The 13,398-nt window shown below is 37.3% G+C and overlaps 1 protein-coding gene across 4 annotated transcripts in view; it reads left to right on the top strand.

Annotated features, from left to right (window-relative positions):
• The window catches only part of CPEB4 (cytoplasmic polyadenylation element binding protein 4), a 63,664-nt gene that overhangs the window by 7,974 nt on the left and 42,292 nt on the right, over positions 1-13,398 (top strand). For all 4 annotated transcript variants that reach the window (XM_008525405.2, XM_008525404.2, XM_070569023.1 and 1 more), the window contains exon 2: positions 10,853-10,934. In XM_008525405.2, coding sequence (XP_008523627.1) covers positions 10,853-10,934 — 82 coding nt within the window. The remainder of the gene's footprint in view (positions 1-10,852; positions 10,935-13,398) is intronic.

Raw genomic sequence — 13,398 nt, 5'->3', positions numbered from 1 at the left:
TTGAAGAGAAGTTTTATAATTATATATATGTATATACCTAAACTTTCACTAGCATTGGCGGCCTATTTCTTTCAGTATTTTGTAGAGTTTTGCTTATAATTGTTATTTTAAGAAATTAGAACATTTGATTCCTTTTGTATACATTAAAGGAGACTGTATTTTAATGGAGAATTTGTGATTTTCTTTTGATAAGAGAGAGGACAAGCTACCATAGATTTAAATTGAATATATTTTAGTTTTTATCCTGGAATTGTTTTGGTTTTTTAAATATTTTAATTTATTTAGTACACACTTATTGAGCACCTGCTATGTTGTGGACTAGACACAGACTACATAGCTCTTAAAAATAGTTTGTATTTGATTTATAATGTATTTCTGATTTTTGCTAACCTTTAAATGATACTGAACATGCATTTTTTTTCTCATTGTAAACAAATTAGCAACTAGCCCAATACTTTCATTTCATTTTAATCCATGAGCTGTTTAAATTTTAAGGCAAACTAACTAACCTTCAATTTTAGGTATGACAAAAACAGTGTAAATGGTATTTTCCAATATTTTAGTAATATTTTAGTATGTATGTAGTATTTTAGTGATGGTCACATTTATAAATATACACTTGTGTAAGCTACCTTGTATACTTGTACACAACATGTGCTTATTTAAATTTTGTGAGAAAATGATACCACACAAAAGGCAAACTTTAAATTCTGGGTAGCAGAATTCAGGTTCCATTACATGTCAAGGAAAAAGTCCGTCAGCCACTTACAGGTCTTCTCTCGTGTTTACGAACTGAATGATTAAAATTTAAAGCCTTAAGCTGTACAAGGACTTTTCGTATTGTAGAGTAATTAGATTGGGCAGTTTCTTTTTACTAAATATTTACCAGATACATCCCAGTCATTTTTTTTTTTTTTTGCGAGGAAGATTGGACTTGAGCTAACATCTGTTGCCAAACTTCCTCTTTTTGCTTGAGGAAGATGATCCCTGAGCTAACATCCGTGCCAGTCTTCCTCTACTTTGTATATGGGACACCTGCCACAGCATGGCTTGATGAGTGGTGTGTAGGTCTGCGCCTGGGATCTAAACCTGCAAACCCCAGGCTGCCAAAGTGGAGTGCGCGAACTTAACCACTATGCCACCAGGCTGGCCCCCCCAATCATTATTTTTTAATAGAGCTAAACTAAGGTATAGTTAATTCCTGAGTATTATACATATTAAAGCCATATTTATATTTAAATAGTGTCTAATAACTTCTAATAGTTCTTCCAGGTTTTTTTGAGGAATGCATCTGGTGCTAGTCAGTAAAATAGCTGTTGTCATCTTACTGTCTGTAAGAACCTTAAAAAACCTCAATATTAAGAACATGCTACTCAGAAAAATCTCCTAATTATAATATGGAAGCCACATTTGGGTTCCAAATACAGCTCTGCCACTTGCTAGCTATGTGACCTAGGGCAAGCTATTCAACCTTCTTGATCCTTCATTTTCTCATTTCTTTTGTCTGGTCTTTTTCAGGATAAAATGAAATATGTCTAATATTCAGCTTCCAAAAGATTCTGTTATTATAAGAAAGCAATTCATCAAATAGAAATATTAATTAAAAATTTTGTGAGTAGCACAATTTCTTAAAGTGTGAAAACCATTGTATAACTGGTCTATGGTAATTTGAGCTTAATTTTAAAGGAAAATTTTATTAACTGAACTATAATTTTTTTAATAAAGTCACTGTACTTAAATAATAGTGGGAGTCAGGCTAGATGATTCTCTCATTTTTTTGAACACTGCTGAAAAATTTAGTGACCAATAGATTTTTTATTTTTTGTCTTTTGGTCAAGTTTTTTCCCCCCTTGTCTTTTAAATTCTTTATTATGGAAAAATTTAAATAGCAGACAAAATAGTATAGCAAACCCCCATGTACTTGTCCCCTGGCTTCAACAATGATCAGCTCCTGGACAATCCTTTTTCTTCTATCTTCCTAACCCTCTCTCTTGCCTTTTGTGTTATTTTAAAGCAATTCCCAGAGATCGTATCATTTCATCTGTAGATGGTTCAGTATGTGTCTATAAAAGATAAGGAGTCTTTTTTTTTCCTTAAAAACAAATATTTTCTAGTTGTTTTTTCAAGAAAGATAGAAACTGAAGCAAGGCCCACATTCCTGGTGCACCTGCTCAGCCTGTTTCACCACTCAACCTGGTGCTAATCTCTAAGGAAACCACTGTTGGCCTCATCTCCTCCCTTCTGGGTGGGGAAGGGAGTTAGTGGTCATGTGGCCAGCAAAAAAACGGAGATCCAACAAAAGCACCCAGACATCAGCTGGTGACCAAAAATTTGGCAGGCAGTTGTCCAGTTTTCCTCTCTCTATCTCAGCCTTCTCCCAGGTTCAGGCTCTGGGGACGTGTGAAAAGGATCTCTGAAAAAAGAGAGAACAGGGCAGGACTGAGAGCTTCCTGGTTGGATTTTTGTTTGTCTGTTTTTGTTTTTTAAGAGGAGTTTAGAGATTTTGGGTCTTTTGTGGGTCTTTGGATTCCATCAAACTTTTTCGTCTCTTGTTCTCTTTCAACCCACAAGTGTTCGATGCTTTCAGTGGCCCGTGTGCTGAGAGCAGGTGACAAGGCAGGTGTGCTCCTTCTCACGAAGTGTGCAGTCTGGGGACCTCTTGCTCTGTGTCTATGTGTTAAGAAATTCCTTCTGCTCAGAAGACCCTGGAGAGCTAAGGATGTGGGGATGGGAGCTCTCAGGGCCCAGAAAGTCTGAAACTGGGCACAGGCTGCTTTTTGACATTGCTGTCAAGGCTCCCAAAAGAGAAGAAAGGTCGTTATAGGACGCAAGCCTCAGTTTAGGAATAAAGACTGTGTACTGAGTGGACCATTCTCTCTGCTGACTCTGGACCCTCATCAGGCCCAGCAGCCATGGAGCAGAGGAACCTGGATGGCCAGTTAGCAGCCAAGGATAGAGGAGTGGCCAGAAGGGTGTTCATGACTTCGTTCCTTAGGGCTGAGTTTTACTAGTTTTTTTACCTACTTCCTTTAATGACCTCTAGCCCTGAATAGTTTATTAGGTAGGAGAAATCTTATACTGATATTTTTGGGTTCACAGCTTTTGGCCCATTTTGATTATCTCTATTAAAATGGGCTATAGGAAATAGCACAAAACAGCTGAATTCTTCTGATACAAATAATACCTAATTAAAAATGTTAGTTTCAGGCTCTTGCCCGAGAGAGAAGGGCCAGAGGGAATGTATAATGAATGGGTCTACTAACTGCTGGGTTGTCACATACACATCTCATTTCTCCTTAGTGCAGTTTTATAAGGGAGGTGTAGGCCTCATATTGCTGATGAAATCCAGGTTCAGAGAGGCTGCAGTGTCAAGATCATTTGTGTAGTAAGTGGTGATTTAAACGCAGGTCTTAGAATAGATTTTGATTATTTCTCTCTTCCAGGCAAGGTGAGAATGAATAGTCAACAAGAAGGGGTCTATTGATCCAGCAACTGAGTAATCAAGTCTAGAATGCCGGTTTGTCTGTGTAATACACGTAAGGGATGACAATAAATGTTTACCATTTTAAGGATTTCTAATGTTCAAAACAAGTATGGTTTATTTAGTGAAGGTGGAGTAAAAGAAAATTTTCTCAAAGGCTTTCTGGAGAGGTCTGATTCGTCAATTCATATGGAACAAATGGAGCTATTGATCCAATCAGGGTAATGCACTGAAGACATTCTTTCATTTATAGTTTATTATTCTGTTAGGGAGTATTTGGTAGCCTAGGATCTGTAAGACTGTCTTTATTATAAAGCGGTCATAATGAGAAAGTACTGACTGAAGAGGGAACCTGCTAAGAAATAGGAGATGCTGCTAAATGTGGTTTCTCCTACTTCAGATAATCACCTCTTTGACTTTAACCTCTGACTCTTGTTCTCTGCATTCAGGCCCCGCTTACAGTGAAGGATTTCATACCTTGCAGGTGTTAATAGACTGAAATTTCTAAGTCATGACAAGGCGTATTTAAATGCAGTGCTTTTCTGAGCTTCTGCTCTGAAGTCAGACTCTGCCACTTACTGTGTGACTTTGAAGGCAATTAGTTAACTTCTCATACCTTAGTTTGCCTAAATGGGGTTGATAATTGTACCCACTTTACATGATGGTTGTGAGGAACTAATGTATGTACATCATACATAATTCATGTAAGATGCACAACACTGAGCCAGGAGTAGCCACTTTAATAATGGTGGTGACGATGATGATGGACTTACTGTATGCTACTCATATGCTGCAGTCTGTGGCTATGGAGATGGGTGGAGCTCGCAGTCCAGTGGGGAAATAACTATAACAGTGCTTGTTAATGTCATGTGGGATGTCAGCATGTTAGGGGGACATGGAGAAAAAGGGACTTGGGCCTGCACAGGGATGTGAGGGTCGTCTGGAAGTGGAATCTTGAAAGTTGACAAGATGGTCAGCTTTTGATGTCTGTGGGTTTAAACAGTTAATCCAAGAAGAATATTTACATTTGGCAAATCTTGGATTAAAACTCCCATAGTTACCTTTGATTAATTATGGGCTCTACTGGCATCTCAAACTTCCTGTTTATTTTGGCAGCTGACACGTTGGCATAGACTTTCTTTTCAGACCAAAATATTTTCCTTTCCCTTCTTTGCCAGGGAGAATTTAAGCCTGAAAGAGAAACTTCGTAGGCTGATACAGATACGTAGCAGTCTGAGAAGTGACCATCACAGTAATGTCTGTCTTTATAGAAAGAATGAGTAAAGGGAGTCCCTGAATTTTGGCTTTGGTTCTTAATAATGTGGTTACATTGAACTAATTACATTTTGTGTTTTAGACCCAGTCTGATAATCTAAAACATACTAAGTCAAGTGTGAAAGGACAAGAACCGGTAACAGAGTGGTCGTGGTGGTTGATCTGTCAAAATTGATCTTGACTGTAATCTTGTTCCCAGTTATGCCCATTAGAGCTTGGAAGAGAGGGCTTTGTTTTGGGTTTGAAAGCAAAGTCCTTCTCTTCATAAGGAAACCTTAAAATCGTTAATGTAAAATATTTAGTTACGCTGTACTGCATCACGACTGGGCAACCAGGATGTAAATGACAAATGACGCCCCCAAGTATCTAATGAAGTTAACCTGATGAATGGACTTGCTTAACTCACTGGTCCCCAAAATGTGGTTCTTCACTTGGAAGCTTGTTAGAAATGTGGATTCTTGCACTCTACCCAGACCTGCTGAATGAGAAACTTTGGGGGTGGACCCAGTAATCTACGTTTTGACATGACCTCCAGATGATTCTGATGTACTCTCAAGTGTGAGAAACACCAGTTTAGATTATCCATCTGGATGTTAAAGGAAAAGAAAGCCCTGAATGATGATTTTAGTTTGTGACATAATTGCAATCTAATTGTTCTTTCTGATAGTAATTGACCAACAGGTTCACGTGCTTCTTGTGGGTACTTGTGGAATATTAGGAAAAGCCGCGTCATCAGTAAATGCCGATGTAAGTCTTCCTGTTTGCCATGGCAGTCGGATTATTCATGTATATGATAAAAGGACAGGTCCTGCTCTTTGAAATACTCATTTGTTTTTTCAGAAGGTTATTTTTATCAGCTTTGATTTTCATAGTGGCTTGTGTGGTTTTTCCTTTAGAAATTGTCCTGTGAAGTAGAGATGACAGAAACTGAAACCAACCAGTTACTCACATGCAACTCAATATATTAAATATAACAGTTAAGATTACAAAATAAAGTGAGGTCTACTAAGCATTGTAATCAAGTTTGCTTTGCTGAGCTTTGAAAATAATTGGTGCTCTTTTATTTTCATTCATGATTATTAAGCTCACATGTTCTAGAGTCAGAGGCCTGTGTTCAAATTCTGCCCCCTCCAGTAGCTTGACATTGATAAAGTTATTTAGTCACTCTAAGCTTCTGTTTCTTCATCTGTGAAATGGGATAATAACTGAATATACCTAATTGTATAGGATTTTTGTAAGGAATAAATAAGATTATGCATGTAAAGTGTTAGAGCTGGATAAATGTTAGCTACTGCTATTATTATTATTATTATTATTACTACTACTACTACTACTTCCACTTCTACTCCTGGGGTTGGCAGTAGGTAACCTGGAGATGCATTTGTGATAAGTCTCTAATTTGTGCACCACATCTGTCTGTCATCACAACAGAAAGAAGGAAGATAAGCCTTCCTTTCTTATGTTTTCAGTGTCTCTGATATCATCCTATATTACTCTTAATACATACATTTTTGTGCTTTCTCTCATTTATTGAGTAATATTTGAGCGCCTGCCATTTGCTGGGCACTACCCAGCACATTCCTGCCCCCAGGACCCTTACAGCAGAGGCTCTCGTTTATTCAAATGTATGTCTCAGTTAGTGTGCTCCCTTGACCTACCTTACCCAAGGAGGCATTGCCTGCTTTGGAGTGAGACTTGGGCTTGAATCCTAACTGAGCTGCTGAACTGTGCAGTAACCTGTCTGTGCAGTAAACTTTGAATTTCCCTTAGTCTTAGTTTTGTCATTAAAATGGGAATAGTGCAGTCTAACTTATAAAGAGGTTTAAGGATTAATTAAGATAGTATTATTGAAGTACTAGACAGTATTAATAAAGTACTAGAATAATGTCCGGTACTTAGTAGATGCTCAATAAGGGTAGTTCTGCTTTTCTACCTTTTCTCTCTGTGGGCTGCCGTGAGAAACCGGCAGTGGTGGGTTGAAGCAAATATAGTTGTCGGTGTTGCTTTCTAATAGATTCTTTGACCTTTTATCTGAAATCAGGACATCTCCCTTCAACAAATTCTTTTAAGTAATTTTTTTCAAAACTTGTTATTTTCCATTGTGTAAAGCATAATAAAAATGCAATGACTGTCCTCTTAAGACTATAAGTGTTCATTTTCTTATTTGTCTCTCATTGACTTCCACTTTTTTGTGGGCAAAAAGTGATGAACTTTGGTTATTCATTCTCATTCACAGTTTTGGTTCCTGCTGTAGTTTAAACTGTAAATCTTGAAAGAGCGTAGACTACCTTAGAATATTGGAAAGCTAGAATACAAATGTATTTTGGAGCTAGGGAAGGAATGTTAGAGATCTAACCAAACTCTTTCCTTTTTCAGATCAGGCAAGAAGTCTAGAGATGAAAGTGCCCACGCTCAGGTGACATGCCAGTGGCAGAATTGGGGCTTCCTAGGGTCTAATGCTTGTTGCACTGATTTATGCTGATGTTCATATTTTGGTCATCAGCTCATGCTCAATCAAGAAGAGCTGTCACTTAGCAGGGTTTCTATTTTATAGTTAGTTTACTTTCTGGGAAATGGATCCTAGAAAATATATTAGTGGTCATGATATTTGGCCCAATTAGCAATCCAAAAAGGCAAAATCATGGAATGAAATACCGAAATCAAAGCACTCTCGGTTTGACACTGGTTGCTGGGTAGGAAAACTGGCGTTGTCTGTGTCGTTCTTATTCTTTGGGTTTATTTGTGTCTCTGCCCCTCCACCTACTTCCTAATTGCACAGACACTTAAAATTTTTTTAATTAGATGTTTAAAGTGGACAGAAAAGATCAGTGAGGGAGTAATTCAAGAATGATAAACTTTGGACCCTCTCTGAGAACAGAATGTACTTGACAAAATATGTGACTTTTGAAGTCTCTGAATTACCAAAGCATTATAGGAAATAAAATGTTATACAAACGTAACATTGTTTATAAGAATTATAATTGCTAATAAGTTTGGATTGTAGGGAGGAGTACATATTAGACCAGGGTTGGCAAGTATGTGATACCTTTTGCCATTGAGTCTTGTATTTTGTACTGAGTAATCATCAGCAATCTGTTAAGACCTTGTCCTTCTGAATCCTTGCAGAGCCTGAAAATCCTTCTCAGCCCATTGCATCTGAGAGGCAATACCAATTGATCAGAGTTTGTATGTTGGTATTTGTCACCCTTGTATTAAATCATGATAAATGAAAGGAAAGTTAGCGTAAGTATAAAAATGATAGATGATTTTTTTTTATCCCACAGAGCATTACAGAAAACTTTAAATTTCATTTAGCCTTTTAGTTTTAATGTACTTCACCAATTTGAAGTCAGTGGTTGTTATTTTAGCAAAAACCTATATGTTCCAGGCAGTATGCTGGGGAGAGGATATGAAGGGGCTTCGTAAATTCTAGTACTTTGTTTAGAAACTTATAGGTACAAAGGAGCTTTCTTTACTTACTGGAAACAGCTGTCATAAAACAAACCAAAAAACACCATGTAATGTTCTTTATCACTTGCTTCTCTTCGATACTCTTATCATTCGATGACTGGCAAAATGCAAGTTCTGGAAATTCACAAGGTTGCTACCGCTTTAGTTGCATTAAAAAAAATAATAAAGTGTCCACCTCCTTCCCCCCCTGATTACAGTTATTTTGGCAAAAACCTACAACTCTATAGCAGGAAAGGGGAAATATAAAAATAAACCCTAAGATAAGGAAGTAGGAGAGAAGAAATATTTTAAATATTTAAAAATTACTTGAAGGAATTCATTCATTGATTTAGCAAGCATGCGTGCTTTCTACCTGCCAAATCCTGTGTGAGGCACAGTGATATAGAAGTGTAGGATAAGACTTCTCAATTTGTTGCACATGATGGTACATGTAGAAAGTGGTAGTACTGAAGCAGAAATCGTCTGCCAGGGAGTTCCTGCCACCCCAGGCCCTCTGGGCAGTACTGTGGGCTGAGGAGATGAATATCTCGGCACAGTCACCCTTTGGAGTGATGCGTAGTGGGAACATTTGATGTAAGACATGCTTCCTGCCCTTGGGGAACTGACAGTTAGAGGACGTAGGCAAGTGGACTGAGGCGCTGAGAAGTATTGCCTCCAAGACTGATTTATTGGACATGGAGATAGTGCATGGCCCAGTTATGGGTGTGGTTCATAGACTGCTGAAAAGAGGACAAATCCAGCTACTGTAGATTTGTAGGGTTTTGATTTAAATTCAGTGCTTGAAGTGAGGAAGGATAAAAACAGAACAGTCTCTCCCTTTTGTGAATGCTAACCCTTAGAAATTCTAATTCTGACCAATGTCCTCCTGCCTCTCTGTAGACCATGTTGAGGAGAGGAGCATGACCAGGAAAGAATCAGGAGGAAAGAATCAGGAGGAAAAGTGGGAAAGATGTTCTGGAGTGAGTTCTACCACTTTCGAGAAGAACAGCATGTTAAGGCACCAGCTCCCCAAACCATCTTCATCACCCCCTGTCCCCCAGAAAAAAACCTGTAATACTCTCTGCTTTAAATATCCAAATATAACTGCCCTTGATCTCCTCAAGTTACAGAGAGAAAAAAGTTTGTGTCATAAAACAGTTCATTCAGTGAACATTACTGAATATCTGTGTGGTGGGGTGGGGTCAGAAGGAATGTTCCCTATTTCAGGTAAGTTTAATAATAGCACTGGGTGAGTGGTGTTACAGGACAGAGGATAAATGTCAGATTGATCAAAAAATACTCTCTCCTGAGTGGAGGACATCCTCTGTCAGCCTTCAGGTTCTAGAAGTTATCTAGGAAAGTGGAAAAGTAAGATCCCAACAAGTTTTTTTTAAAAAGGATAAAATTAGGTGAACTTTGTAAAAAAGCCAATCCTTTGAGTTAAAAAATAATGTAAAAGAACATATAATTGAAGAAAAGCTCATAGAATCCTGTTTGTCAAATTCCTTTGAGAGCCCCTTTTTCTTTAATATTCTTGCTGTGGTTTTTGTGTGTGTACATGTTTATTCTTAAGGTGGGTCAGAAACATGTATTAGTGCTTCCTTTCAGAATTTAATTTGAAAGTGTTTTCATCTTCTACTTTTCACTTATCAAGCTAAACTGTAATTTTAGTTATCGCTAGTACTTTTTATCCAGAAGAATTCCAGAGCAGTTGGGTGGTTGTATATTTTAAGATTCCTCACCCACTTTTCAAATGCATTTTGTTAAGCCAGGGTTTAGACCAGCAGAGTTCTCCACACCCTTTCTTCCCTTTAATTTTAAAGGAAGCAAAACCGAGAATACGTTGCCGCTTAGTCGTCTTACTGACATTTGATGACTATTTTCAAACCTTGACTTGTAAGAAAATTCAGCTATTCTAATTAGCACACGTGGCTGCCGCTTTAGTAGATAACTGCTGAAACAGGTTTGGAAAGCTTTGCCCTGTCACTGCAATATTAAGTATCAGAGAAAGTATAAATTTTATTTTTACATTTATTTCTTGTCCTTAACTATATGGAAATTAGTTTTAGTTGTTTCTGCTTTATTAGTAAAAGTAATGTTTTTATTGAAATTATTATTAGAAATCAGATCACTCGTTGCTGAGCCCTGGGTACTTACTTTTGTGGTTTTGATGTTTTCTAAGTGTTAAAAATAAAATGTAGTACAGTTGTCCATCAGTACCCGAGGGGGATTGGTTCCAAGACTGCTGCGGATACCAAAATCCAGAGATGCTCAAGTCCATTATATAAAATGGTGTAATATTTTCATGTAATCTACGCACATCCTCCTGTATGCTTTGTCATCTCTAGATTACTTATATGCCTAATACAATGTAAGTGCTATGTAAATAGTTATCAGACTGTATTGTTTAGAGAATAATAACAAGAAAAAAAGTCCGTACATGTTTGGTGCAGACACAACCATCCTTGGTTAGTGGAATCCACGGATGTGGAACTCGCTGATATGGAGACTGAGTATAATGTGCCCTACACAGAGAGGGAGTAAAATTGCCACTTTTTGTTCTGTGTCCCATAAAATGCAGCTTATTGTCTTCTTTTATAATTAAATGCTATTTTAAAAGTGGTTTGTGGCTGTTTGTGTTTACAGGATCGCCCCAGGACATTTGACATGCACTCACTGGAGAGTTCACTCATCGATATAATGAGAGCTGAAAATGATTCGATTAAAGGTAACTTTTAAAATGTCACTATTTGATTTTAATAAATAGTTAAAATTTGTATTATCTATGTGATCTGATGAGCAATATGGCAGATATTATGGATTCATATTTTGTATCTAGTTAGTTCCATCAATTTTATATGTGTATCTCTTTTTGTTAAAAAATCAGACGTATTTGATGGACATCCACTCTGGGCCCATCGCAATACCAATTAAGAGAACTACAAGAGTACTGATTGCTAAGGGTGAGCAATTAACTGAAAAGACATGAACCATACACTTCATTTTTTTTATATCTCTGGCAAAAACTGCTCAGTGCCTCAAACCTGTATGTCTGTCCATCATGACATTGACTATGCACTAGGAAGAATTCAAATGTTCATACATTTTTTGGCCTAGTTTCACATTTTAAAAAATGGCCAACAGTTTCAAAGTTAAAATGAAGTTTTGTTGTTCTTGAAATATTTTCTGTGTATTATGTTAAGAAAAACAATAGTGCTATTACTACTTGGATTCTGGCTCAGTCCTCTTACTAACTACCCTGTGTTGTCTGGATTAAGACATTTGAGTTTGACTAGGCCTCAGTTTCTTCATCTTTACAAGAAGGAACTTAGAATCACCCTTATAAAAAGAGACTTTCAATGCAGAGCTTTTACAAATAAAATACTGTTGCCTGGGCCCCATCCCAGGTGTGGGCTGGGACTTGGCCTGTTGGTTTTTAATGTTCAGGTGATGCTCATGTGCAACCAGGATTGAGAATTACCAGACTAGATGTTCTTGAAGGGCCCCTCCAGCTCTGATTTTGTGAAAACTACCCCACAAAATACAAAGTGTTTCTGCACAAAAATCTCCAGTTTACTGGAAAGCAGGGGGTTTTTTGTTTGTTTGTTTGTTTTGAGTAATTTGAAATGTTTGGTATATTTTGTCATCCCACTTAAGTTGTTTGTTCCTTCCTTCATTCATTCACTCATTCATTCAGTATTTGTGAGCCTGCTCTGTGCCAGACACAGCTCTGCACTGGGGTCAAAGGTAGCAAAGGCAGCCTGTTGCTTCAAGTGGGCACCAGCCTGGCCTAGTGTTCCTTTGAGTTTGGTTTATCATATTATAGATGCACTAAAACTAAGTATTTTTCAACAGACCAATAATGGTAAATTTTTTCACTAGGAAAGCTTTTTGAGGTCTAGAGAGATGAAAAATAAGGTGTGAAAAAATACGCATCCATCTGATGAGATAACTTTGAAGTAAGAATATTTTGAAGGTCTTTGCTGAATTCCTCGTGGAATTCTGATGGATGGCTCTAATCCAGATGTGCGCTCTCTTTCTGAGGAAGGATGATCTCTCAGACTTCACTTGAGTTTTGCCATTTCTTATACTCTGACTTTGGATAGTCCTTCAGCCTCTTTGACTCTTCTTTTTATTTTCTCATCACAAAAGCGAGGAGAGTCTAAGGCCCTTTCTAGCACCAGAAAAACTGTTCACTCTTAAAAAGTAGCTAAAGGAGAAATCCGACTAAGGTCTGTGGATTGTACCAGTTCCGTTTTCTGATTTGGTACTATAGTTATGTAAGACGGTACCGTCTGCGTGGGGGAACTTGATAAAGGGTACACAAGATCTCTCCGTACTATTTTTTTTGTAACTTGCTGTGAATCTGTAATTATTTCAAAATTAAAAATTAAGTACAGAAAAAGTAGCTAAAGGACATTTGTTTATTCTTAATGTATTTGATTCCTTCAGCAACCTTTTTTTTTCTTGGAGAGCCTCTTATATACTAGATACTAGGGAGAATAAATAATTAGAACTCATTTTCATGAGTGCCTGTTTCTTTTATCAGAGAAAACACAGATTACCAACAGCAGCAGATATAAATAATTTCTTGTGTGATGCTTCTAAGGAGCCTCTCACTAGTACTTAGGTTAGATATAAAAGTTTGCACACATTATTCTAACAGGATTAACAGTAGCGTTTCCTTGGTTTGTCAGATACAGCCGGGACATCTCTCTCAAGTTTATTTCCTCTCTCCTAGTTTGTTCAATTATTGTGTCAAGTCCTGCATTTATTCTATATTCCCTTTTTAATTTCTTCTTACTAATTTTTTACCTAAATTAAGTTTCTTTAGGTTGATTCTGTAGGGGTAATCAAAATTAAGTCTGATGACAGAAAAATTAAATCTGATTAACATAAAGGTTTTGTAAAATTGTGATTTATAAGAGGAAGTGTGGCAGAATGGAAAGACCTATGAGTTTTAGAGTCAGAAGGCTGTGGATTTAAATTGCTCTTTTGCCGCTACAGTTCGTGGTGGTTTGAGGATCAAGTGATATCTGTAAAATCCAGCATACTTCCTAGTTCATAGAAGACACTCCATAAATGGCATCGATTATTACTAAACATCTATTAAGTCTGTTCTCATGCTTATCAAATGAGAAAGCCAGTTTCAATTTAAGTGCCAAGGTGACTTAAGTATATTAAGCGAACTT

This window comes from Equus przewalskii, chromosome 13 (assembly GCF_037783145.1).
Source record: "Equus przewalskii isolate Varuska chromosome 13, EquPr2, whole genome shotgun sequence".
NCBI classification, from domain to species: Eukaryota; Metazoa; Chordata; class Mammalia; order Perissodactyla; family Equidae; genus Equus; species Equus przewalskii.
This window is presented reverse-complemented; position numbering and strand designations above follow the sequence as displayed.